At 45.3% G+C, this 26,118-nt stretch overlaps 1 protein-coding gene across 3 annotated transcripts; it reads left to right on the top strand.

The window, feature by feature from the left end:
- Positions 1 to 9,412: 9,412 nt before the first annotated feature.
- On the top strand, positions 9,413 to 25,915 carry DIO1 (iodothyronine deiodinase 1). Of its 3 annotated transcripts, none has more exons than XM_081485210.1 (4): positions 9,413 to 9,773; positions 18,155 to 18,298; positions 22,419 to 22,618; positions 24,866 to 25,915. In XM_081485210.1, the coding sequence occupies exons 1-4, from the start codon at positions 9,437 to 9,439 to the stop codon at positions 24,932 to 24,934; spliced, it is 750 nt and encodes a 249-aa protein (XP_081341336.1). In that variant the 5' UTR covers positions 9,413 to 9,436; the 3' UTR covers positions 24,935 to 25,915. The 3 variants fall into 3 exon arrangements, with proteins under 3 accessions (XP_081341336.1, XP_081341338.1, XP_081341337.1); XM_081485212.1 differs by having other exon boundaries at positions 9,437 to 9,581; XM_081485211.1 differs by lacking the exon at positions 18,155 to 18,298 and having other exon boundaries at positions 9,437 to 9,773.
- Positions 25,916 to 26,118: the final 203 nt, after the last annotated feature.

The raw sequence follows: 26,118 nt of genomic DNA, 5'->3' as shown, positions 1-26,118 counted from the left end.
ATATATATATATATATATATACACCACCCTGTTGAACAAGTAGCTCTTAATCTGCTGTTTAACATATTCCCCCAGTCTTTAATTCAACAATTGTGTATTTGTTTCCTAAAACTTCCATTTGACTCTTTAAAAAAATCATTCTGGATAGCCTATTAATGCTTTTTTTTTTAATCCAGGAAAGCAAATGATTTAATAACTTGCTACTGGAAGCTGGTCTTTGCTGTCAGGGTACCCTGGTGCCTGTGCTTAGCCGTTCAGTCACATCTGACTCTTTGAGACCCAGTGGACTGTAGCCCAACAGGCTTCTCTGTCCATGGGGATTATCCAGGCAAAACTACTGGAGTGGGTTGCCATTTCCTTCTCCATGGGATCTTCCCAACCCAGGGATCAAACCCAGGTCTCCCGCATTGCAGGTGGATTCTTTATCGTCTGAGCCACCAGGGAAGCCCATGAATGCTTTAAACCTTTAATATATAGTTGTAGTTATTTAAATAGTTTTTATTGGTAATTCTAATGTCTGAAATTCCTGAGGATCTAAATATTGCTGTTTCTGTTGATTCTCACTCATGGCGGTTTGTTTGTGTGTTGATAATTTTTGTGAGCTCATATTAGTTTCATCCTCATCTGTGGAAATTCTCAGCATCTAAATATGTTGTCTTTTCTAAAAAGTTCTACTTGACTCTCTTTTAAAATACTTTTTTGGCTGTGCTGCAAGGCATGTGGGATTTTAGTTCACCAACCAGGAATGGAACTATGCCCCCTGCATTGGAAGCATGGAGTCTTAACCACTGGACTGCCAGTGAAGTTCTGGCTCTTTTATCAAAAGTACATGGCCATTTTTGATACCAAGATACAGGGGATACTTCAGAGATGCATTGCTCTTGCATCTTCCAGAAGCAAGAGAATCTTCTAGAGTCACTGCTGATAAGGGATCACTTTGACATCCTTTTAGGAGTCTCCATCTTAACACAGGAATCTCAGAATCAGCTGCCCTGTTCTACAGCTGGTTCAGAGCATAGATTCACCAACACAGAGCTTACAACGGTGCTTCCCCTCAGGGCTTCTTTAACTTTTGTTAAACTATTTGCCCAGGACTGTTTTACCCAGTTCCCTGTTTTGGTTTTACCCAATGATATTATTTATGTGCATGTATATGCTGCTGCTGCTAAGTCGCTTCAGTCGTGTCCGACTCTGTGCGACCCCATAGATGGCAGCCCACCAGGCTCTGCCGTCCCTGGGATTCTCCAGGCAAGAATACTGGAGTGGGTTGCTATTTCCTCCTCCAGTGCATGAAAGTGAAAAGGGAAAGTGAAGTCGCTCAGTCGTGTCCAACTCTTTGCGACCCCATGGGCTTCAGCCTACCAGGCTCCTCCGTCCATAGGGTTTCCCAGGCAAGAGTACTGGAGTGGGGTGCCATTGCCTTCTCTGTGCATGTATATACATATGTGTAAATGCTTGGGGATCTTCCTTTAACTCTTATGAAAGCAGTACATTAAAATAGTTATTTCATGGAATAGCTAATTGTTTAGTGAGCAAAAGTCTGACATGCTGCCAGGAATGAGAGTCTCATCTAACTTTTCTATTATTCAAAATTCCAAGTATGCCCACACAAAATAAGAACAATATGATGAAATCCCACATACCATCACCCGTATTTACTTACTGCAATTTTTCCATTGATCTCCCCTTTTCTTCTTTCTTTTTATGATTTTGTGAGGTCACTTTTAAAACTTAAACACATTTGTTTTGAAGAGAAACTTGCACTGACTCCATGGAATGGAAAACAATGATCTTTTGCCAGTAATAGAATGTAACTATGATAATAAAATGAAAATCAAAGTTATTAAAAATTAAGAAATAAATAATAAGATATAAAATTAATAATGAATTGACTTATACAAATACATACGTAGAAGTTTTCCAGTGAGGTTAAAGGAACAACTTGTGATCAATCAGTAATGAAGATATATCAAACTCATTGCTCTTCATTTAAAATAAGGATTAGTCTGTAGAATAATAAAATGATTCTGTCTTCTGGTGTTGATGTTATAGCACCAAGAATCCCAATTCCTAACACATATCTGCAATTGGAAAGGAAGGGCAAAACATACTTAACCACTTTCTAGATTTCAATTATGCATATTTATACCTTTAGTATAAATTTATACCTTTAGTATAGTATAATCTGGCTCCAGATGAACTGCTGGTTCTTGCATATCCCTTGTGCTTTCCCTTCTCTGTCTTTGCTGATGCCCTTCCCCTCCATCACCACCATTCCTCATCAGCAGGGTCCTGCCCTCAGGCCTCCCCTGTGACACCAGCTCAGATCCCTACAGCTCTCCCGCTCTCCCTCCCTTCTGAACTCCTGGATCTCTGCCTGTACCTCTCCTGGGCACTGATCCTTCCTACCCAGCACTTGGCTGCCCAAGCACAAGTGCTATCCTCCTGCCCAGGCGGGGGCACCTTGGGACACGGCTGTGGAAACCCCAGGGCATGAACACAGCAAACAGAGGAGAGAAGGTCCCTGAGGTTATTGACTAATCTAGTGTTTTTCAAAGTGTGTTCTTTGGAAACCAAATCCCATATATATGCTTTACTAGATAGTGTTCCCTGGTCAAAATAGTTTGGGAAATCCTGCATACTATACTCTCCTCTGGGCTTCCCTGGTAGCTCAGCTGGTAAGGAATCCAGCTGCAATGCAGGAGACCTGGGTTTGATCCTTGAGTTGGGAAGATCCCCTGGAAGAAGGCATGGCAATCCACTCCAGTATTCTTGCCTGGAGGACCCCATGGACAGAGCAGCCTGGCAGGCTACACACCATGGGGTCGCAAAGAGTTGGACACAACTGAGTGACTAAGCACATACCTACTTTGTAGGTATAAACGATTGTCAGCTTCCAAAGTGTTGGTTGATATACCACTGAAAATAACAGAATTACTGAAGGTTTGAAACTTTTATAGGCCGCTTGTGTAACATGGTGTATTGGCGATCCACCCCAAGGTTCAGCAATTTGTAGGAAGTCTCAGAGAACTTATCATATAGCCATACTCATATAGCTGTGCTTTAACAGTGAAAGTATACAAGACAAAATCAGTAAAGGGAAAAGGATGAGGTCAAAGTCCAGAGAAAAACAGGAAAAACTTCCCAGGGTCCTCTCCCAGCGGAGTCACACAGGACACACTTAACTCTTCCAGCAACAAGTTGTAACAACACACGTGAAATATCGTCTATCGGAGATCAGTGCCCAAGATTTCCAGTGGAGGTTGGTCATACCCTGTCTAGCATGTACCTAAATTTCAGATTCCCAGAAGGAAAGCAGGTTTTTCAAAATACCTAAAATGTGGAAGGAAACCAAGTGTCTATTAACAGATGAAGGGATAAGCAAAATGTGTTATATACATACAATGGAATATTATTCATCCAAAAAAAGAAGGAAATTCCATAACACACCACAACATGGAAGAAACTTGAGGACTATGCTAAGTGAAATAAGACAGTCATAAACAGAAAAATGCTATAATGGTTACACTTACATGAAGCACTTAGAGAAGTCAAAATCATAAAGACAGAAAATGTAATGGTGGTTGCTAGGAGCTAGCAAGAGAGGGGAATTGAGAGATATTGTTTAATGAGTATTGTTTCAGTTTCACAAGATGAAAAGAGTTATGGCAATGACTGGTAGGAAAACAACATGAAGGTAAATTAATGCCACTGAATTATACAGTTAAAATAGTTATAATGGTAAATTTTATGTTTTGTGTATTTTATTACAATAAAAAACGTAAAAAGTAATAGGACCAGTGATTGTCGATGTAGATCATGTAATTCTATTAACTGTTTACATAACAACTCTTTCCAAAAAAAAAAAAAAGTAAAGGAATAGGAAAAAGACACGTTATGCTAATACTAGTCAAAAGAAAGCTGGAATGGCTATATTAATTTCAGACAGTGCAAACCTCAGAGTAAGGAAAACTATCAGGGATAAAGGCATTTCATAATGATAAAAGAGTCAATTTCCAAGAAGTCTTTACGTGTATGTGCCTAACAATAGAACATCAACATACATGAGGCAAAAACTGATATAACTGAAAGGAGAAAGAGAGGAATCCACTCTCATATTTGGAGACTATCAGAAATGGATGGATCTAGCAGGCAGAAAACCAGAAGGAAATAGGCGAACTCAATAGCACCATTGGTCAACTAGATGTAATTGACACCTGTAGACCACTTTACCTAACAATAGTGGAATATACATTCTTGTCAAGCTTGCATGGAATATTCACCAAGATAGACAGCATCTGGGGTCATAAAACATACATTAACAAATCTTTAAAAAAGTCATATATGCTTTCAGACCACAGTGGAATCAAGCAGAAAAATACTTGGAAAACTCCAGGATACCTGTAGATTAAACAAAACACTTCTAAATAATGCAAGGCTAAATAAGAAACCTCAAGAGAAGGGTGGGACAAATTGAGAGAGTAGCAGTGAAACATGAACATTACCATATGTAAAACAGATAGCCAGTGGGAATTTGCTGTATGATGTAGGGACCATCTGGATGGTCTCAACACTACATTACTGTCTCAGGCTGCATACTAGGGTAGATTCTATCATGGAGAAGGCAAGCAGAGCACACGTTCCAAGGACAGGGGAGAAGGTGAGGAGCATCTGATTGCCCAAGTCCAGCTTACAGGTTAACCAGTTGTCATGCCCTCTCAGTGATCTTCTGCAATATCTCCTCTCACCACTCTTTCAACATCATACCAAAAGTCGTAGCTAATGCAATGAAAGAAAAGGGAATAAGTATGTACAGATAGGGAAAAATAAATAAAGCTGTCTTTGTTTGTAGGTTACACAGTTGTTTATGTAGAAGATCTGAATGAACTGACCATAAAGCTACTGGAACTAATAAATGATTATAGCAAGTTTGCAAGATACAAGGTTACTACACAAAAGCCAATTGCTTTCCTATACACCAGCAATTGCCCATATCCGCTAGATCATCAAAAAAGCAAGAGAGTTCCAGAAAAACATCTATTTCTGCTTTATTGACTATGCCAAAGCCTTTGACTGTGTGGATCGCAATAAACTGTGGAAAATTCTGAAAGAGATGGGCATACCACAGCACCTGACTTGCCTCTTGAGAAATCTGTATGCAGGTCAGGAAGCAACAGTTAGAACTGGTCATGGAACAACAGACTGGTTTCAAATAGGATAAGGAGTACGTCAAGGCTGTGTATTGTCACCCTGCTTATTTTACTTACATGCAGAGTACATCATGAGCAATGCTGGGCTGGATGAAGCACAAGCTGGAATCAAGATTGCCAGAAGGAATATCAATAACCTCAGATATGCAGGTGACACTACCCTTATGGCAGAAAGTGAAGAAGAACTAAAGAGCCTCTTGATGAAAGTGAAAGAGGAGAGTGAAAAAGTTGGCTTAAAGCTCAACATTCAGAAAACAAAGATCATGGCATCTGGTCCCATTACTTCATGGCAAATAGATGGGGAAACAGTGGAAACAGTGGCAGACTTTATTTTGAGGGGGCTCCAAAAGCACTGCAGATGGTGACTGCAGCCATGAAATTGAAAGACGCTTGCTCCTTGGAAGAAAGTTATGACAAACACAGACAGCATATTAAAAAGCAGAGACGTTACTTTGTCGACAAAGGTCCTTATAATCAAAGCTATCGTTTTTCCAGTAGTCATGTATGGATGTGAGAGTTGGAGTATAAAGAAAGCTGAGCACTGAAGAATTGATGCTTTTGAACTGTGGTGTTGAAGAAGACTCTTGAGAGTCCCTTGGACTGCAAGGAGATCCAACCAGTCCATCCTAAAGGAAATTAGTCCTGGGTGTTCATTGGAAGGACTGATACTGAAGCTGAAACTCCAATACTTTGGCCACCTGATGCAAAGAGCTGACTCATTTGAAAAGACCCTGATGCTGGGAACGATTGGGGGCAGGAGGAGAAGGGGACGACAGAGGATGAGATGGTTGGATGGCATCACTGTCTCAATGGGCATGAGTTTGAGTAAACTCTGGGAGTTGGTGATGGACAGGGAGGCCTGGCATGCTGCAGTCCATGGGGTCGCAAAGAGTCAGACATGACTGGGCAACTGAACTGAACTGAACTGATAGCAGCAATGAACAATTGGAATCTGAAATTAAAATCAGAATACCATTTACATTAGCACTCCCCAAAATGAAATACGTAGGTATAAAAATAATAAAATATGTTGAAGATTTATACAAGGAAACCTATAAAACTCTGATGGAAAGAAATCAAGGAAGAGCTAAATAGAGAGATATTCCATGTTCATGAATAGGAAAATTCAATATTGTTAAGATGCTGATACTTCCTAACTTAATCTGCAGATTCAACACAATCTCAACCGAAATCCCAGCAAGTTATTTTGTGGATATTGACAAACTGATTTCAAAGCTTATACAAAGATGGAAAAGGCCCAGAATAGCCTGCCCAATATTGAAGGAGAAAAACAAAGTTGAAGGACTGATACTACTCGACTTCAAGACTTAATATAGACACATAGTAATCAAAAGAATATGATATTGACAAAAGAATAGACAAATAGATCAATAAAAAGAAGGGAAAGTCCAGAAACAGATCCACACAAATATAGTCATCTGATTTTTCAAAGGGCCCTACTATAATTACCTAATCACCTCACAACAACACCACCTCCAAATACCATCATTAGGGATTAGGTTTCATCATATGAACTTTGTGGGGATGCAAACATTCAGTTATTTATTCATAACTGCAAAAATTTGGAAGCAACCAAGATATCCTTTACTAGATGAACAGATAAATAAACTGTGGTATATATCCAGATGATGGAATATTCTCCGATGCTAAAAAGAAATGAGCTATCAAGTCTTGAAAAGACACGAACTTTTCTTACATGCATATTCCTAAGTGAAAGAAATCAATCTGAAAAGACTACATGCTATATGATTCTAGAACTATATGATGTTTTAGAAAAGGCAAAATTATGGAAATACTCAAAAGATGAATGGTTGCCAGTGGAGAGAGAGAAATGAACAGGTGGAGCACAGATTTTAGGGCAACAAAACTACTTTTTATGATATCATAATGATGGATACATACATCACATATTTGTCAAAACCCATAGAGTATACGGCACCAAGAGTGAACTCTAAAGTAAGCTATGGACTTTGGGTGACAAGGATTTGTTAATATAGGTTCATCCATGTAACAGACATACCACTCTGGTGGGATATGGCTATTGCAGAAGGCTGTGAATATGTGGGAGCAGGAGGTATATGGGAACTCACTGTACTTTCTGTTTAATTTTACTGTGAATCTAAAACTGCTCCCAAAATAGCCCATTTAAAACAAACAACAATAAGAAAAAACAACTGACAGCAGGGATAAAGGTTGCTTTGTACCTGGCAAAATGCTGTATACAGAGGAGGGTTATCATGGCTTGAAGAGGCAAGTGTTTGCACTTTGTGGGCACAGCATGTGGCATTTGCACTGAGATGCTCAGAAAGAGATGGAGAAGGCAATGGCAACCCACTCCAGTACTCTTGCCTGGAAAATCCCATGGACGGAGGAGCCTGGTGGGCTGCAGTCCATGGGGTTGCTAGGAGTTGGACAAGACTGAAGCAACTTAGCAGCAGCAGCAGCTCAGAAAGAGAACATCTTTTGGAGCCGGTTTTTCTTTCTCTAAATAAAGTTAGTGGGCTGCTGGCCAAGGTTGACACTTTCATGTCGTTCTCCCTTCTATCCTAACACACAGGTACATAAAGGCCTCAGGAGGTGTAAACTTAAGCTTTGTGAATTAACTCCTTAGAGATTACTAACAGCAGAATGGACCTGAGGCCACTTCCCTTCTCTGGGTCTCAGTTTCCCCACTTAAAAAAGAAAGTGGTTTCAGTTCAGTTCAGTCGCTCATTTGTGTCCAACTCTTTGCAACCCAATGAATCGCAGCACGCCAGGCCTCCCTGTCCATCATCAACTCCCGGAGTTTACCCAAACTCATGTCCATCGTGTCAGTGATGCCATCCAACCATCTCATCCTCTGTCGTCCCCTTCTCCTCCTGCCTCCAACCCTTCCCAGCATTAGGGTCTTTTCCAATGAGTCAACCCTTCGCATGAGGTGGCCAAAGTATTGGAGTTTCAGCTTCAACATCAGTCTTTCCAATGAACACCCAGGACTGATCTCCTTTAGGATGGATTGGTTGGATCTCCTTGCAGTCCAAGGGACTCTCACGAGTCTTCTCCAACACCACAGTTCAAAAGCATCGAATCTTCAGTGCTCAGCTTTCTTCACCGTCCAACTCTCACATCCATACACGACCACTGGAAAAACCATAGCCTTGACTAGACGGACTTTTGTTGGCAAAGTAATGTCTCTGCTTTTAAATATGCTATCTAGGTTGGTCATAACTTTCCTTCCAAGGAGTAAGCGTCTTTTAATTTCATGGCTGCAATCACCATCAGCAGTGATTTTGGAGCCCAAAATGTTTTCTAAAACACTCCACAGTTCTGAGCTTCTATGATTCTTCTCTTTCTCTCATGAGCCATGCACTCTCTGGCTTGAAGTTCTCTGGATGCGTGGTTCTTTCCACCAGGACCACTGACCCCACTGGCCTGGTTTACTGCTTGCTCTTCTGTCTTTCTGGTTTCAGCATAGACATCGCTTGCTTGGGGGAATTCCTCTTGACCTCTCTAAACAGAATTAGCTGCCCCCTCTCCATGCTCCCAGTGCCCCAATTAACCTTCCTCTCTGTGCTTAGTACACGGAAGATACTTTTCTGTCCATTTGACCCTTCCCTGCTCTACACCGCACCCAGCTGAGAGCAGCGTTGTATTTATTACTCTACTCTCCGTGCTGAGGGAAGGAGCGGGCCCAGGTTTCCTTGGGGATGTCCCCAGCTCAGTCTCTACCTGGAGAGCTTCTAGACCCAAATCCTCTGGAGAGGGCTATGCCTCCAGAAACTTGCAACCACCAGCTAGAAGCTGTGAGTGAGAAAACATCCTTCAGCAGTAAAAGGACAATTTACATTAAACAAATAATTAACAGTAGAACTTACTGCAACAGAGCCTTTCTAAAGAATCACAGAGTCCCTTTAAGTGTGCTGGTTTAAAGCTTTGTTTTTTAACTTTATCAGAGGGAGAATTTAGGACCTGAAATCTTCCAATCCAGCTATCTCTCAAAGGTTAAGTAAGGCAAAAGATCTGAAATGGTCATTAGAACAGACTTTTAGCCCTTGGCTTGAAATTTTCCATTCCGTTGACCGGAAGGCAAACCCCTTCTGTCCTGGCACCTTCCCCCTGTCTGGGTTGGCTGCCGCCATCCGTCACCTTTGTCCAGCTCCGCCCTGTATGGCCAGGAGGTTTCCTCTCTGTCCACCGGCCTCAGAGCCAGCTCTGGCTGTGTTATAATGGGGCTGCCCCCGCCAGGGCTATGGCTGAAGAGGCTCTGGGTCCTCCTTCAGGTGGCCCTGCATGTGGCCATAGGCAAAGTGCTCCTGACGCTGTTTCCCAGGAGGGTCAAGCAGAACATCCTGGCCATGGGTGAGAAGACTGGCATGACCAGGAACCCTCACTTCTCTCATGAAAACTGGATCCCTACCTTCTTCAGCGCCCAGTATTTCCGGTTTATCCTGAAGGTCCGTTGGCAGCGTCTGGAGGACATGACTGAACAAGGGGGTCTGGCCCCAGACTGCCCTGTAGTCCGCCTGTCAGGAGAGAGGTGCAGCATCTGGGACTTCATGCAAGGTCAGACTGCTGGTCCAAGCTTGAGAGGTGCTTGGATGGGGGTGTTTGAGGGCGGTGGGCAGATGGGATGGAAAGCCTGAATGCCACTACTCCAGCTGCTCCTTTTCTGGCTTCTTGTCCTCTTCCCGCTTCCTGAAAACAAGGACTTCTCCTGGGTTCTGTTCTTCTAAGTGGCATCACCACCTTCCCAGGCAATCAAACGGCAAACCAGTCACACTGGCCGTCAGCTGCTTGAGCACTGCTCTTACTGCACGGTTGCTCTGCCTGGGATGTCTTCACCATCCCCTCCCCACCTCCCTGCCCCCATCTGGTCCACTCTGGTTCGTCCTTCAGACTCTTGCTCAGTGACACCCCCTGATCCCGGTCCCCTGATCTCAGTTAATCCCCTCTTCTATGCTTCATATCCTAAACTTCTCTTTACACACCTGTCATGGTTTATAATTATTAATATGTGTGGGTGTTTGATTATTGTCTGTCCTCTTCACTAGCCTGCAAGCTCTATGCAAGTGGAGGCTGTGCTCTAATGCACTGTTGGGTCCCCCTGGCTGCTGCTGGCTCATGGTAGTTGCCCAGTAAATATTTGTTGAAAATCTCTCTCTCTCCCTCTCCCAGACAAACCAGCTCTATCTATTTGGGTTTTTAAAGGCCTCTCTGGTCAGATTTCTCTTTTGTCCTCACAGCTGCTCTTTCTGCCAGGTCTTCCTCCTCCTCATCTTGCCCTCTCTTCCCACTTAACTTGAGGATGGTCACCAGATGACCCTTCCACAAACGTATCCCTGGCTGACTGATACCCCAGCTCACCAACCTTCAGCAGCCCTGTCTGCATCCGGGATGAAGCCCGGGCTCTGCCTTGTTCTCCATGTCCTCTCTGGACTGACTCCAGTTTTTCTTCCCAGCTTTACCTGCAGGCTTCCCCTCAGCACACTGCCTCCAGATGAACTGCTGGTTCTTGCATATCCCTTGTGCTTTCCCTTCTCTGTCTTTGCTGATGCCCTTCCCCTCCATCACCACCATTCCTCATCAGCAGGGTCCTGCCCTCAGGCCTCCCCTGTGACACCAGCTCAGATCCCTACAGCTCTCCCGCTCTCCCTCCCTTCTGAACTCCTGGATCTCTGCCTGTACCTCTCCTGGGCACTGATCCTTCCTACCCAGCACTTGGCTGCCCAAGCACAAGTGCTATCCTCCTGCCCAGGCGGGGGCACCTTGGGACACGGCTGTGGAAACCCCAGGGCATGAACACAGCAAACAGAGGAGAGAAGGTCCCTGAGGTTATTGACTAATCTAGTGTTTTTCAAAGTGTGTTCTTTGGAAACCAAATCCCATATATATGCTTTACTAGATAGTGTTCCCTGGTCAAAATAGTTTGGGAAATCCTGCATACTATACTCTCCTCTGGGCTTCCCTGGTAGCTCAGCTGGGAAAGAATCCGCCTGCAATGCAGGAGATCCCAGTTCGATTCCTGGGTCCAGAAGACCCCCTGGAGAAAGGATAGGCTACCCACTCCAGTATTCTTGGGCTTCCCTGGTGGCTCAGATGGTAAAGAATCCGCCTGCAATACGGGAGGCCTGGGTTTGATCCCTGGGTTGGGAAGATCCTCTGGAGAAGGAAATGGCAACTACTCCAGTATTCTTGCTTGAAGAATCTCCGTGGACAGAGGAGCCTGGCGGGCTACAGTCCATGTGGTAGCAAAGAGTCAGACACGACTGAGCGACTAAGCACAGTACATCCTCTCCTCCTGGAAATTCATCATGCCCATGAACATAAGAGTCTCTGAGAGGCCCTGAAGCTTAAAAAAAAAAAAAAAAAAACTTGAAAAACTTTAACACAGCACTGACTAATTTTCCTAACACACACATACAACTTCCCATTCTCCACTGGAGGGATATCCTATCATCGTCATATTAGTTCCAAAGAACACACTCTGGGAGATGTTGGCCTGATCCAGTGCTCTCATTTTAAAAGGGAAGTGGAGGAAACTGAGAGCAAAGGTAACAGAGCCAGTGAGTGACCAAGTCAGACCCAGGATCCGGGCTTCTTCATCCTGTTTTCCAGTGTACCTCAACAGACATTCACGAACACCTCCCTTGAGCTAGATCTTCAGCTAGACGCCAGGGTCTACTCAGAGCTAAGTAAGAGCCTGCTCTTTTGTTTGAGGAATTTATGGTTTCATGGTACAGACAGAAGCAATAACAAATCCATACAGTTCCATGAGGCTGAGGGGAGACTATAAAGGTATGAACTTCACCTGCAGGGCTTGGAAGGTTTCCTGGAGGAGGTGGCATTGGAGTTAAGCTTTGAAAAATAAGTAAGATTTTGGTAGCTTGAAAAGGGAAGAGTGTTTCAATCAGAGGGAAGGGTAAGAGTTTTTTTGCTCCTGATCTTAAACTGCAGTGCAGACATGACCTTGGTTTATTCAGCAAACATTCACTAAGTGACCACTGATGATAAGAGCAATGAGAATCAGCTCATGTTTACTGTGATGCCAACTCCTCATGCCAACTCCTGTGATAGGACGAGTCTACCTTGTGCCAACTCCTGTGATAGAACCATGCCAATTTGCTGACTTTTGATGGTCTAGTGATCAGCTCCATGAAAGCCAATATGCCTCATGGCCAATTCACAGCATTTACTTGCTTATTTTAACTGCTTACTTTCCAGTGGGCCAGTGTACATTTTATTTTTAAAAATATTTATTTATTTGGCTGCACCAGTCTTTGTTGCAGCATGTGAATGCTTAGTTGAGGCACGTGCAATCTAGTTTCCTGACTAGGGATCGAATCCAGGTCCCCCGCATTGGGAGTGCAGTCTTAGCCACTGAATCACCAGGGAAGGCCTCAGTGCATTTTCAATACTGTTCTATTTGTTTCTGCTCCCTGCTGCTGCACCTGAAATTGATGATGGAGAGAGGAGTCTGAGCAATGAAAGAAAACTTTTATAAAATAGAATTTAAGCACATTGGTCCAGAGTCCCCTGAAGTAATAGGTACTGATGATACAGAAATCAACACAAGTGGAAGATCTCATTACTCAAGGAAGGAGATGATGGAGGGGGAGAGGGAACCAACGAGTTCAGGAAGGAGTAGGGTCAGGTGGGAAGATGGTCAGGGGAGGGCTTCCTGGAGAAGAAGATGGTGAGCTGATGGTGTAAGGACTGAAGCCTCGAGATGGGTGAGGAAGAGGCGAGTGGTGAACAGAGAAGGGTGAAGGGGAGGGGCAGTAGAGGTCTGATACATGGAGAGGTATCAGTCAGTTTGGTAGAAGTGGGGTGTGAGAGGCATGAAGGAGTAAAGAAGGAGGCTGGAGATATCATCAGGGATCAGAGCTTGTGGGGCCTCTGTGTCTTAGCATAGAGGGTAGCCTTTACTCTGAATGTATTGGTGAGTTCTTAGAAGGATCTTCAAGCAGAGTTAACACGATCAGTTCTGTTTATTAGAAAGACATTCTGTGCTGATGTTTGGCAGAAACCAACACAATTCTGTAAAGCAATTATTCTTCAATTGAAAAATAAATAAAAATTTTAGAAAGGAAAAAAATAAAAAAGAAAGAAAGACATTCTGTAAGAGCTTTGGAAAACCCATCAGTCCACTAAAAAGCTCTGCTGTATGCTTTAGGTATAAATCCAAACTCATTTTGGAGCCCCAGACTGGAAGGTCTGGAAGACTCTTTACAGATCATCTAAAGCAACCCTTTCACTTTTTCAGACACAAAAGCCCAAAGAGGTAAAGGACTTGCTCAGAGTCACACAGAGAGTTCTCGGAAAGTCCAAACAAGAACTTGAGACTTCTGATTCTCAGCTGGTGTGTTTCTATTGTTGGATAAAAAAAAACAGAAGCTCAGAGAAACTCTCAGCCGCCCCTTATCCTTTGCAAGTACATGCACCTGCATACACAAGACACACACACACCACACGACACTGAGAACTGCCATGTTGGGGTAGAAGGCAAATCTGGATGATGGTGTTTCTTGGAACCTGGCCGTTAATCTGAAACTATATTTATTTCACCCCCCATTTAAAATTTTCTAAAATCTCTCCAAGTGTATTTATAAGGGGTCACCTAGTAACTACAAACGAGCTGGCTTTGTCTGCTGAGCCTGGTGTGGGGATTAATTTACTGGTTTGGGGGCTGACCAGTAAGTTAACCAATGATGGGTTTGAGTCTAGTGCTACCACAAAGCTCTCTCTCCACTTATACAAACAAGCTGGACTTGACAGACAGTCCTTGCTTGATGTTCTTGAACTGATGTCCTCTGCACTGTGGCCTGTGGACATGGGCAGGGTGCCAGTCCCCAGTACGGCCACTCCCTCGCCTCCATCCATTTTCTGTCTGCTACCAGAAAAGCAGGGAACTAAGTTTAAACTTTGCCCTCAATAGTGATCACTGCACCCAGCCACACTATAAATAATTAAACAAATGGCTGTGTTTCTTCATGTCTTAATCAGTGGATGTTGAAATTTTTTATCCCATTAAAAACAAATTTCCAGACAGCTCGTATTTGGCTCTGATCCTGACCTTAAATCTCCTCAGTTCTTATCTGAAGGGTGACTCCCTGGGGTCATTGGAGGCCAGTAGCTAGCCATTTGGCTATGACTGGCCTCTGAGCCTCCCCTGCTGTGACCTGAGCAAAGCTGTCACATGGGGTGAGGAGGCAACCAGCTGAGGCCCTCCCAGTGCCTCCTAGGGCCTCCTGTGAGGTCATCTTCGAGGCAAGGATGACAAGAACTTTGTATCTCCAGTGAAACAGGCCTGCTTTCTCCTCAAGTACTGAAAAATGAGGAATATACAAGCAATCATGTTTCTCCTTTCCCTTGGCCATCTGGAAACTCAGAGTCAAATATTAGCTCAGTTACAATGAATGCGTGGGTTTCCCAGGTGGCTCAGTGGTAAAGAATTCTTCTGCCAATGCAGGAGATTATAGTTCAATCCCTGGGTCAGGAAGATCCCCTGGAGAAGGAAATGGCAACCCACTGCAGTATTCTTGCCTGGGAGATCACATGGACAGAGGAGCCTGGCGGACTACAGTCCATGCGGTCACAAAGAGTCAGCCACGACTTAGCACAACAGCAGCAGCACAACAAATGCATGAGATCCGAGCCTCCCGGAGGGCCATGACTTTCAAAATTTTTTATTTAATATTTTATTATATGTGTAAGCTGCTTTAAATCCTTTGTGGAATGAGTTAAAGAAATAACTAACCAAAGAAACCATAAGCAAGTTAAAATGTCCTCCACTCCCCATCCATCAACAAGCCCCATCAGTTCTACCTTTTCCCCTTCCCCTTGCACACACGTACTAGCCTAGACTCCTATTAACTCCCTTGTGGATTTCCCCAACTACTCCTAACTGCTTCTGCCCCTCTTCTGTTCTCACTCTCAGTCCTTTCTCCACTGAGCAGCCAGACCCATTTTAAAGGGTCAACCGATCATTTTTCATCTCATAGCCTACAGTAGCAATCAGAATTTTGGCTTGTAAGCAACAGAAACTCACTTGGGTTTTCTTAGTCACACACATTTCCACATGTATAAATGCCAAGTGTGTTAGAAAAATGTTACAGGCTCCTCAGAATCAATCACAGCAGGAGCACTGTGTCTGAACAATCTTTTAGTTTCAGCAGTTGGACCTGGAAGCTGCTGACACTGTGGTTGCCATGGGCAATCCCTCTCTACTGTAGGGACTTCATCCCCTTGGGGCTCTACCACTGGGGCGTGGATGAGTTCTACCATCTCAATCACTCCAGAATCAAAGAACTATGTGGGAGGGTCCAACCAGCCCAGCCTGGGTGACTGCCCGTGCCCTGGCTGCTGGGAGTGAGAATGGACCTGGCCTGTCTCTCTTCCATAGAGCAAGGCTGGGCACAATCCCCTATCACTAGTACAAAAAATAGGGAATTCCAAGCAGGAAAGAGAGCTACAGGCTGGGCAGCCAAAATTGCAACAAATGTCCACCATCCTTGCTTTATCTCCATGATGTGGAAGACCTGGAAGAAAATCCATGGCATAGGAGAGCCTGCCTGCTTTGGCCCTACCTCCCTCTCCAGTCACATCTCTCATTGCCCTTGGCCTGGTTCCAGTCGCAGTGGCCTTGCAGATCTTTCAATACACGAAGCTCTGTCCCTCTTGGGCCTTTGGTCGTGGTGCCCCTTTTCCTGGAACGACCCTCTTCTTCCTTTGCCCATGGCTGGCTCTTTCCTATTTCTCAGGGTAAATGGCATCTCCTCAGAGGCCTCCCCTGACCTACCAATGTCAAGCCACTTCTTTATAGTCTCTTTTCTGACTCTTATCACAACTTGAAATGACTTCTTTCATGCATTTTCTTGTTTCCTGCCTGTCTCCCTATTAAACAGATCTTCAGTTGTCCAGGGGCTTCCCTGGTGGCTCAGACGGTAAAGAATCTGCCTGCAATGCGGGAGACCCAGGTTCGATCCCTGGGTGGAGAAGATCCCCTGGAGAAGGAAATGGCAGTCCACTCCAGTATTCTTGCCTGGAGAATTCCATGGACAGAGGAGCCTGGTGGGCTACAGTCCACGGGGTCGCAAAGAGTCTGACACTTCTGAGCAAATAACACTTTCACATTCTAATTGCACACAGGCAGAGACCTGCTGCTTCTGCTCTTTGCTGAATCCCCAGTGTGTGGCGGAGAACTTGCACCTTATTAGCACTGAATGAATGCTTGTATTGCGATGAGGGTATACTCAGTGTTGGGGATGTGAGGAAGAATAAGGAATAGGCCCTGCCCTCAGGGGCAGTGAGTAGCCTGTGGGATGCAGACACTTAAACTGGCCATGTCACAGTGCAGGACCTGCTGGAGGAGTTACAGAAGGCTCTCCCCCAGGGCTGTCTTCCTGGATATGGGACCAGTGAATCATGCAGGGTGCTTATTCAGAAGGGGCTGAGTGTTCCGCTGGAAGTGTCTTGAAATTCTTGACAGTTTTATCTTTAATTTGTATTTTGTAAGAGAAGACTTTTTGGACAATTGGACATGCCTCAGGGACTTGGAGCCTTGGCTCACACAGGTTCCTGTTTCCTACAGCCTCCCTGCCCCTTCTCCCAGGACCACTCCTCTACTCCCAGGGCCCCAGCTATCCAACCCCCTTGCTCCCACCCAGTGGCTGCTGCCACCTTCAGGCCCAGAGAAGGTCTGGACCCAGGAAAAGGAAAGGCTAGGGTCAGGTGTGGGCATCCTGCAGCATCTCACAGGAGGGCATGGAGGTGGCCATCCCCAGCCTGGGCTGACAGTGCCACGAATCCATTTGGCAAGTGATTGGGGTGACTTAGTAGGAGAAGGCGTTTGCCCCTACTCCTTTCCTCAAGGTACCTAGCATGTCCCCGCATGGAAGTTGCAATACCCTGTGGGTTTGGGAGATGGCAGGTGGGAAGATGACATATCTGGCTCAGTTTCTGTGCTCCTGGCCGGGGCATGGTACATTGGTGGCTGGAGGGAAAGGAAAGCTGCTAGCCAGCAGCCACAAGCACACATACATGTGTGCAGAGTTAGGGGGCTCCTGGGTGACTGTGAGAGTCTACATTCACCCTATGAATATTTCTGTGCCCAGGGGAACCTGATGTTAAATAGCAACTAAAAAGCAGCATGCCAGGGGAAAAGAGATACTGTACCAGAAAACTATGTTTTAATATGTTTATTGGCACTTTCCCCCACTTTTTGAATGAAGGGCCTTGAATTTTCATTTTGCCCCGGCCCAGCCGATTATGTGACCAGTCCCCACATTTCACTCCTCTTTCTGGAGCTTTCTCCACTGCTGCCACTTCACAGCTCAGGGAGGAGATAAGAGCTTACACTTATTAGGTACCTACAATGGGTAGGCACTATTCTAAGCCCTTATCTGCTTTAACTTACCTAATCCTTAGAACAATCCTATCAGGTAAGTATTGTTACTATGTCCATTTGTGGGTGAGGAACCTGAGGTGCTTTGAATAGAAAGAGCATCAGATTGAGAGTCCAGAAGCCAGAATGTTGGGTTTAACGCCACCATTGACCTGCTGTGTGACATGGAACAAGCCTATAAGCCAGAGGATAAAAGTCACCCACCTTGTAGTACACTAATCACATCAATGAGAGAACAGATGCGTGCCTGCCTTATTACTGCATAAAAGGGACTCTCTTTGTCATTATTTTATTTTCTTCCCAGTGAGTGCAGGTGATCCACTGAGACTGCCTGATAGAATCCCTTCATTCTGGAGAGGAGTCAACTGGCTCTAGCCTCTGCTAAATCATGTGTTCTAAGCTTCTGCCCATCCCCCCACTGTGCCCTGTCTCCATCTTAGACAGGAAATAAAGGTAACAATGAAACCAGGAGTGAAGACGGTGCTTGCAAAAGAAACGCTATGTGTCAGTTATTGGTTGATGATGGTTCCATTTGTTTTAGCCAACAGACCCTTGGTGCTGAATTTTGGAAGTTGCACCTGACCTTCATTTATTTTCAAATTTGACCAATTCAAGAGACTTATTGAAGATTTTGGTTCCATAGCAGATTTTCTCATCATTTACATCGAAGAAGCACATGCATCAGGTAAAAAAAGATGTCCCTCCCTCTCCGCTTTGCTCATGGTTGGGGGTGGGAAGAAGAGGAAGAGAGAAGGAAAGAGTCACTGTTTGTTTAGGACCTAACTCAATCGCTGCTAGGTTTACCCCCTACTTGCTAACTCCACAGTCTGTGCTCTCCGGTAGTCACACAGAGCAGAAAACTGGAGTGACAGGTCTAGCTGGGAGAGCTTCTAACATTCTGTGTGGGTAAGTAGGGGAATCAAGGGGAGGAGCTCATCTGAGCACAATCACAAGGAACTTAGACCTTGTGAAATGTCACGAGTGAAACGGCGGCTCTCTAGCAGCGTGTGAGATCCATCCTAAGGCTCTCCAAGCTCAATGGGACTTGGTGGTTCATTTCCATCCATGGTCCCCAAGCATTGCAAGCACCAGAAGCACCAGGGCTTGTGAAAGCAGACTGCTGGATGCCACCCCAGAGTTGGAGTTAAACCTGGGGTGGGGCCTAATAATTTACGTTTCTAACCATCTCTGAATGATGCTGAAGCTGTGGATTGGGAGACCACACTTTGAGAACCCCTGCTCTGGGCCAGCTTTTAGCTGAGGCTGCAGTCCTTGTTTCAGCTCCTAGTAGGTGATGGCTTATCTTCATTATTTAATGGGAAATCTTGTTCCTTTGCTGAACAGCTGTTTGTGAGAAAGTCCTGCCTTACCACGGGCACACATATCCCTCCCTGAAACTTCTACAGATTGGTCGAAGCCTCTTGAACTTTACAGGATAATCAGACACATCCCTGTCTTCCTGATTTTTATGGGAACTGAACCCAAGAGTTAAGCCCAAGCCTCAAACTCAGAGGTTGGAGAAGGCAAGAAGGCTCATGTGGTTGAGTGGAACTAGAGTTATTTACTCATCCCATCACCCCACAAGACAAGAGGCTGTCACTCAGCACCTGGCAGAGTCCATGTTACAGAGTCAGAGCTCAATGAAAGTTGGGTGAATAAGTGAGCATTTAGACCAGTATTAGCCTTGCTGGCTTATCCGTGTGTTTAGAGATTGTTATTAATTATCAGCAAAGCTGTTCCATTAGCCCCTTCCCCCCAAGAGTGGTCCCTAGATCCCTCGTGTCTGAGCCATGTGGGTTGCTTGTTGAAAATGCCTATTTCAGGGCCCACCCTAGGCCCATTGCATCTTAATTTATAGGTACCCAGAGGTTGGAGAACTGCTTTCAGCCTAACACAGTGCTCATTTAACTGGCAGCTTCTATCTTCATTGAAGACTTTGGGGCAATTAAAAATATTAGCACAGGGTAACAGTTACATGGAGGTTCATTAAACTGTTCTCTCTACTTTTATGTATATTTGAACATTTCCAAAATAAAATTCAAAACAAACAGCATAGGCAACAGGAGAGCAAAGTCAAGCACCATGTGTTTCTTTGTTAAATACCCTTTGGGAGAGCAGCAGCCATCAATGAAAGAAAAGAGAACTCGGGCACCTGCAGGTGTCAGCGGTCTCCATGGCTGAGAGGAGGCGATGCCTTGATGTTCGCACAGTTGATGGTGGAAGCTCTGCCAAAGCTGATTGAACTCTGGGGGCAGTGCTGCTCAGTCTTTACCGTGCACTCGAGTCACCTGGTGATCTTATTAAGATACAGGTTCTGGATCACAGGGCAGCAGAGGGGCGGCCTGAGACTTGGCACTTTAAATCATGCCCCCAGGTAATGTTGAGCCTGCTGGTCCAGGGACCATGCTTGGAGTAATAAGGTCGTAGAGAATCCAGCTTTAATCTCTAAAAGAACAAGTTGCAAAGTGCAACAAGAGCGGTTGGATCATCACAGAACTTTCCTGATACCTGTCTCCTCCCCTGCTTTCTCCTGGAATCCGACTGAGCAGGTTTAACCCTTTCCTGGACCCAGGGCTGTCCATCTCAAGCCACTGAGGGAAAGGCTTCCTATTCCAGCCCTGACCCACACTGGTTTCTGTGCTGTGTACCCTCTGTGCTGTGCCACTCCTAGTTCAAGCATTTCTTCTTCCTCCCCAACTCCTTCCCCAAGGTACTAACTCCATCAGTCAGAAGTAGGTAAGGCCTGAATCCCAGAACTAAAATGCACAGAGCCGGTGTCCACCAATCCTAGGAGGTCTGAGCCAATGAGTTGACTTCCTTTTCCCCCACATACCACGTGTCTGTCCAGGTAAATTACAGGGAGACATGAGTTGTGGTAGGTAGAGTGCCCTAGCTGCATCATGTACTGGCCGTGTGACCTGGACAGCTTACTTTCCATGCCCACTTCTGTGCCACTAAAATAGAATAATAGCACCTATCTCCCAGAACAAGTCTCCCCACGTGGCATTAGTGGTTAAGAACTCGCCTGCCAATGCAGGAGACATAAGAGACATTCAGTCCCTGGGTCGGGAAGATCCCCTGGAGGAGGGCATGGCAACCTACTCCAGTATTCTTCCCTGGAGAATCCCATGGACAGAGGAGCCTGGCAGCCTATGGTCCATAGGTTTGCAAAGAGTCAGACATGACTAAGCACGCACGCACATGTCTCCCAGAATAACCCACTCAACAGAATTTACTGAGTACCTACTATGTGTCCAGCCCTGTGCTGGGCCAAGGGATACATAGAGATGAAAGGTACATGCAGCGCCTGTCTCTAAAGCACTCACAGTTAAAGGTGGGAGGCAGGTCACTGCTGCTGCTCTCTGGGCCTCCACATTCCCAGCTGCAGGGTGGGGATGAGAAGAACATCCTATGAAGCGCCAGGGAGCTAATGGGTGGAAAAGACTGCCCGCCTAGACATGACACACGTATAAGTTGGTGTTACTGTCATCAACAAAGTTTAGCTGTCTTGGAGCAGTTAATAAATACTTTAAACTGAGTCCAGGCTGTTGTAACTGGATGTGAATTTCTTCTGATCCTGGGTTTTCCTAGGGGAAGAGTACTTTGAGAGGACTTTGAAGCACAAGAAGGAGGAGCCAGTTTTGCTGGTCGACTTCAGCAACTTACATTACCCTGGGAGGCAACTATTATAAATGCAGGCCCCATGGCTTCTGAAAGAACCCATACCACATTATCTGGGTTCCAATCTCCCCAGATATGGGGAAAGTAGAAGGGCAAGGCCAGTACCAGTTTATGGATATTTTTTCAACCTGTGGGCCCATTCACTAATGAGTACCAACTCTTTTAAGTTGGCAGATGGGCATCTCAACCAATGAAGCCAATTGAAAATCCCCTTCCCTTTAAAGCAGGGGTCCCCAACCTCTAGGATCTAATGCCTGATGATCTGAGGTGTAGCTGATATAATAATAATAGAAATAAAGTGCACAATTAATGTTATGCACTTGAATCATCCCCAAATCATCCCCCCACCCACCACCCAGTCCATGGAAAAACTGCCTTCCAAAATCCGGTCCCTAGTGCCAAAAATGTTGGGGACTGCTGACTTAAAGTGAAGCAATCTTAAATAGATTTCGTTTGGGGTGGGGGTGGGGCATCTCCAGAGGAAAATAGTAGAATACCTGTAGCATAGAATGAAAACTGAAGAAAAAAAAAAAAGAATGAAAACTGGCTTCTTCTCTACTTATCTGATATTTGGGGGCAATCAGGTAAGGTAAGTCAATAGTTTTTAAGCAGCTACAATGAACCAGGTGGAATACTGGGAATTCTACAGAATTATCTCAGGTAAGCCTTACAGCCAACTGAAATGTGGGTTCTATTAATCCATGTAGCAGATGGGAAAACTGAGAATTTAAAAAGATTTAAAGAGCCTGCCCAGTATCACACAGCTGAGTGTATCAAAGAAGGCTTCCTGGAGGAGATGGTGTGACAACAGTGATTCTCAACCAAGGGTAATTTTTGTCCCGCAGAGGGCATTTGGCAATGTCTGAGACATTTTTGGTTGCCACAAGCTGAAGGAAAGGTGACACTACTGACATCTAGTGTGTAGTGGCCAAAGATGCTGCTTAACACCTTACAACACACAAAACAGCACCCACAACAAAGAATTATCCAGCCCAAATTGTCAGTAGTGCCAAAGTTGAGAAGTTCTCCATCTGGCACCCTCAGTTAAAAGTGGGGGAGGTATCTGACCTGCAGGAAATATGTCCCATGCCTGTAGGGTCCACTGCCCAGGCTTTCTGTTACAGATGGCTGGGCTTTCAAGAACAACATGGACATCAAGAATCACCGGAATCTCCAGGACCGCCTGCGGGCAGCCCACCTGCTGCTGGACAGGAGCCCCCAGTGCCCCGTGGTGGTAGACACAATGAAGAACCACAGCAGCTCGCGCTACGCAGCACTGCCAGAGCGGCTCTATGTGCTCCAGGAGGGCAGGATCCTGTACAAGGTGGGGACTTGCAGCAGGGGATCCAGGGAGGGCAGGGTAAGGGCAGAGGGAGGACCATGTGTCAAATCGCTGCCTGGTCATTTACCAGCCACGTGACCACAGGCAAGTCCTTTCCCCTCTTGGAGCTTCAGTTTCTTCTCTAAAATGGAGACATGGATCCGCACCTCACAGGGTATGAAATAATGCACAAGAAAGGCCCTAGCGTTTGGACTGGAGTTGCAGCTTCCCGGGTGCCTTCTGAATCCAGAAGACTGGCCCAGGCCTGGTTTGCTTTGAGAGACAATGTTTCTATTTCGTGAACAGTGCTCAGAGGAGGAAATGGACTTGTCTAAGGCCAAGTTGCACAAGGCTCCTATTTCAATTCTAAATCCTCTGGGATGGGATGGGAGTGGGAGGGTCTGAAGCTGCTAATTCCTGAGACAGGCCTGAACCTGGAAATGGGTGTAGAGGCTAGAAGACCATCTCCTGTGTAGTTTGGAGAGGGAAATGCTGAGGCAGGAACTGAGCCCAGTCTGCTTTCCTGGTGATCATATACCCCTTCCATGCTTCCGGCTTGGTGAGGGTGAAGGAAGGGAGCACAACTTCTGATCCTGGGGGCACTGTGAGCCTCCCCTGCTGTGTGCTGTGCGGTGCTCAGTCACTCAGTCTTGTCTGACTCTCTAAAGCCCCGTGGACTGTAGCCTGCCAGGCTCCTCGGTCCATGGGATTTTCCAAGCAAGAATACTGGAGTGGGTTGCCATTTTCTTCTCCAGCGGATCTTCCCAACCCAGGGATCAAAACTGTGTCTCCTGTGGTTTCTGTGTTGGCAGGCAGATTCTTTACCACTAGTGCCACCTGGGAATCACTAGCCTCCCCTGAGAGGATAGAAATTAGGTTTTACATCTGCTGAAGGTATTCAAACCTGGGGGAGCATATGAAGCCCAGCTCTGCCGTGCCTCTCTGTCTGTGGGTCAGGCGGGCCTCACGCATGCCGGTGAAACAAGCAACAACCTGCTCATGAATTCATAGAATGCTAAGGGTCACAGCACGAGGATTCGAGTCCTTCTTCCTTTCCCGTCCCCTGTGACACAGTACTGAGGTGGCCTGGTTGAGACAAGCTGGGTACCGATTCCCTACCTGGGGTTAGGCCCTGTGCAAGTACTAGAAACATAAGCGCAAGTTTAAAAGGAGCCACAACTTACTTCAAAGTACTCACGATTGGAGGAGCAGGGAATAAGGAAGGCATAAACAGAGTGTTACAGCTTCCTGGGTGCTGTGAGACTCCAGGGCAGGGATTAGCAAAGCTGTTGTGCAGAGAGCCAGATAGGAAATATGACTCCGTGGGCCAAATAATCCTGCTGAAACGCTTCAGTTTTGCTATTATAGCACAAAACCAGCATAGACAATATGTAGAGGAAAGGATGTGAGACATCAGGATAGATTTGGCTCTCAGAGATAAATTTCCTGAACCCTGAGGAAGGGCAGGCTTTTCAGAGGAGGTGACACCTGCTTAGGCCGTAAAGGATAAGGAGGCTGCCAGGTGAACATGGTGAGTAAAACCTTTTGCAAATACAGGAAGGAGAGACAGAAGCACTGAGGTTATGTTCGGGCAGGGTGTGGAGGGTTGGGCCATTTCCATTATAAAAGGTTCATTCTGGATGGAGGAGTTCAGCCTACATCTGAGAGCAAAGAGCCACTGAAGAGTTGTGAGCCAGGGAGAAGCACAAATCAGATCTATACTTTAGAAAGATCGTGGACTACTAGGTAAAGAACAGACTGGAGGAAACAAACACAACACTGTAAAGCAAATATACTCCAAAAAAAAAAAAGAAAGGACTGAAGGAGCTGGGGTGGTAGTTGCCCAAACAGGAGATGAAGAGGGCTGAACTGAGGCTGTGGGATTAGACAAGCAGAGGTGGTTTGATGTAAAGTGAGCAGAACTTGATGTGAGAGGTGGCTGGTCTGAAGGTCCAGCTGTGGAAGAGAAGCTTATTTGTCTAGACCCTTTCGCCTTTTGAAACTATCCTCTTTACCTGCTCTGGTTTTCCTCCTGCTTCTTTGTCCAGTCTTCCCATTACATGTTGGTGCCATTCCACATGCTTTCCCTGGGTGCTCTCATCTATCTCATGGACATCTGCCCTTGACTGCACCATCCTGATGACTTCCACACAGATGTCACCAGCTCAAATCTCTCAGCTCAGCTCAGCTCTAGACCTACATATTCCCGCAAGTTGGAAATCTGGAAATGCTGACTCATTTCTCTTGCAGGGTAAACCTGGTCCTTGGAACTACCATCCAGAGGAAGTTCGTGCTGTTCTGGAAAAGCTCCACAGTTAATCTGGACGGATTGCCCAGTTCTAGGTGCCCAACATGAGGGCCCCTTAAGGCTTGGTTTGACTCCCATCCCAGCTGACATTTACCTCTTGACCTGTGTTCCCAGTTGAATCACTAGCCTGGATTCTTCTGATCCAAGCAAACAATGGTTGCAATGAGCAAATGAAGCCACAAATAAGCCGAGTATTAAAGAAGGTATAATTCCATTCTGCTCCCACCATGGAGACCGTGTTCACTGCGCAGCATTCTAAGAATGAGATCAGGTACACTCTGCGTTTCCTTCTGAGTATCCAGCCACTCTAATATGGCATTCCTTAAATGAAGTAAATTCACTGTACCAAACTTGCCATTTAAAGAATTGATAATTTAAGACACTAAATTGGCTTTTAGAACTAAGCATGGGGAGAACTCCAGGTTTTCAAAGGAATTCAAAGAGAATGGGAGCAGACAGTACAGATGGTAATCCTTTTCTTGCCAAAACATTTAAAAAAGGATGATGGCAGTGATGGGTGAGTTTCCACAGTAATATATTTTCAGTTCTACAGTAGAAGAGGAGGGTGCTCACTTTACCATCTTTGAATATATTTCATAGACGTCTTGCTCTCCGTACCTGGGAATCTTCTTCTATTTTCAATTATAACGAGTCACTTGGTGGGAGGACTGGCTTCCTAAAACCACTATAACTGTGACCAAACTGGACAACAGATACTACAGAGCTGTCATTCACTTATGCAGAAACTCATATCTGAAATCCTGTTTCTCTGATTTCTTCACAAGTCTCCTAAAAGGTCATTTGCGTTAGATTACCTCAGACTAATGGATAACCATTGGTATTGAGCTGTTTTAACTCTGCCTCTTTTCATATTTGTTCATGACGGCCACAGCCTAAAGTACACACAGCTGTGACTTGATTTGAAAGAAAATGTTTTAAGATGCAGCAAGCTAACATAGAATGATTAAAAACTATCAGGCTATTTTGGATGGCTTCAGTGTGATCTTTACATTGTCTTTTCTAATGTGTGTCAGCTTGTTCTATTTTTTATTGTAGACCAACGTAATCTGATGAGCAAAAAATACCATATGCTGGAAGGCCCTCCTTTGGTGGGAAGAATACTCAGTCTCTATGTGTTACCTGTCTAACCTGGTTCTGTCTCATAAACTCCTTGCCAGAGAATGTCCACATTGAA

The sequence above is a fragment of the Giraffa tippelskirchi genome, chromosome 5, assembly GCF_054371585.1.
Source record: "Giraffa tippelskirchi isolate mGirTip1 chromosome 5, T2T-mGirTip1v1.2.pri, whole genome shotgun sequence".
Classification (NCBI taxonomy): Eukaryota; Metazoa; Chordata; class Mammalia; order Artiodactyla; family Giraffidae; genus Giraffa; species Giraffa tippelskirchi.
This window is presented reverse-complemented; position numbering and strand designations above follow the sequence as displayed.

Excerpts from the sequence above, each read along its gene's own strand:
- DIO1 (XM_081485211.1), top strand. The coding sequence starts at position 9,437 with ATGGGGCTGCCCCCGCCAGGGCTATGGCTGAAGAGGCTCTGGGTCCTC. Across the intron at positions 9,774-22,418 it reads CATCTGGGACTTCATGCAAG|ATGGCTGGGCTTTCAAGAAC; the intron begins GTCAGACTGCTG and ends TTTCTGTTACAG. Across the intron at positions 22,619-24,865 it reads AGGGCAGGATCCTGTACAAG|GGTAAACCTGGTCCTTGGAA; the intron begins GTGGGGACTTGC and ends TTTCTCTTGCAG.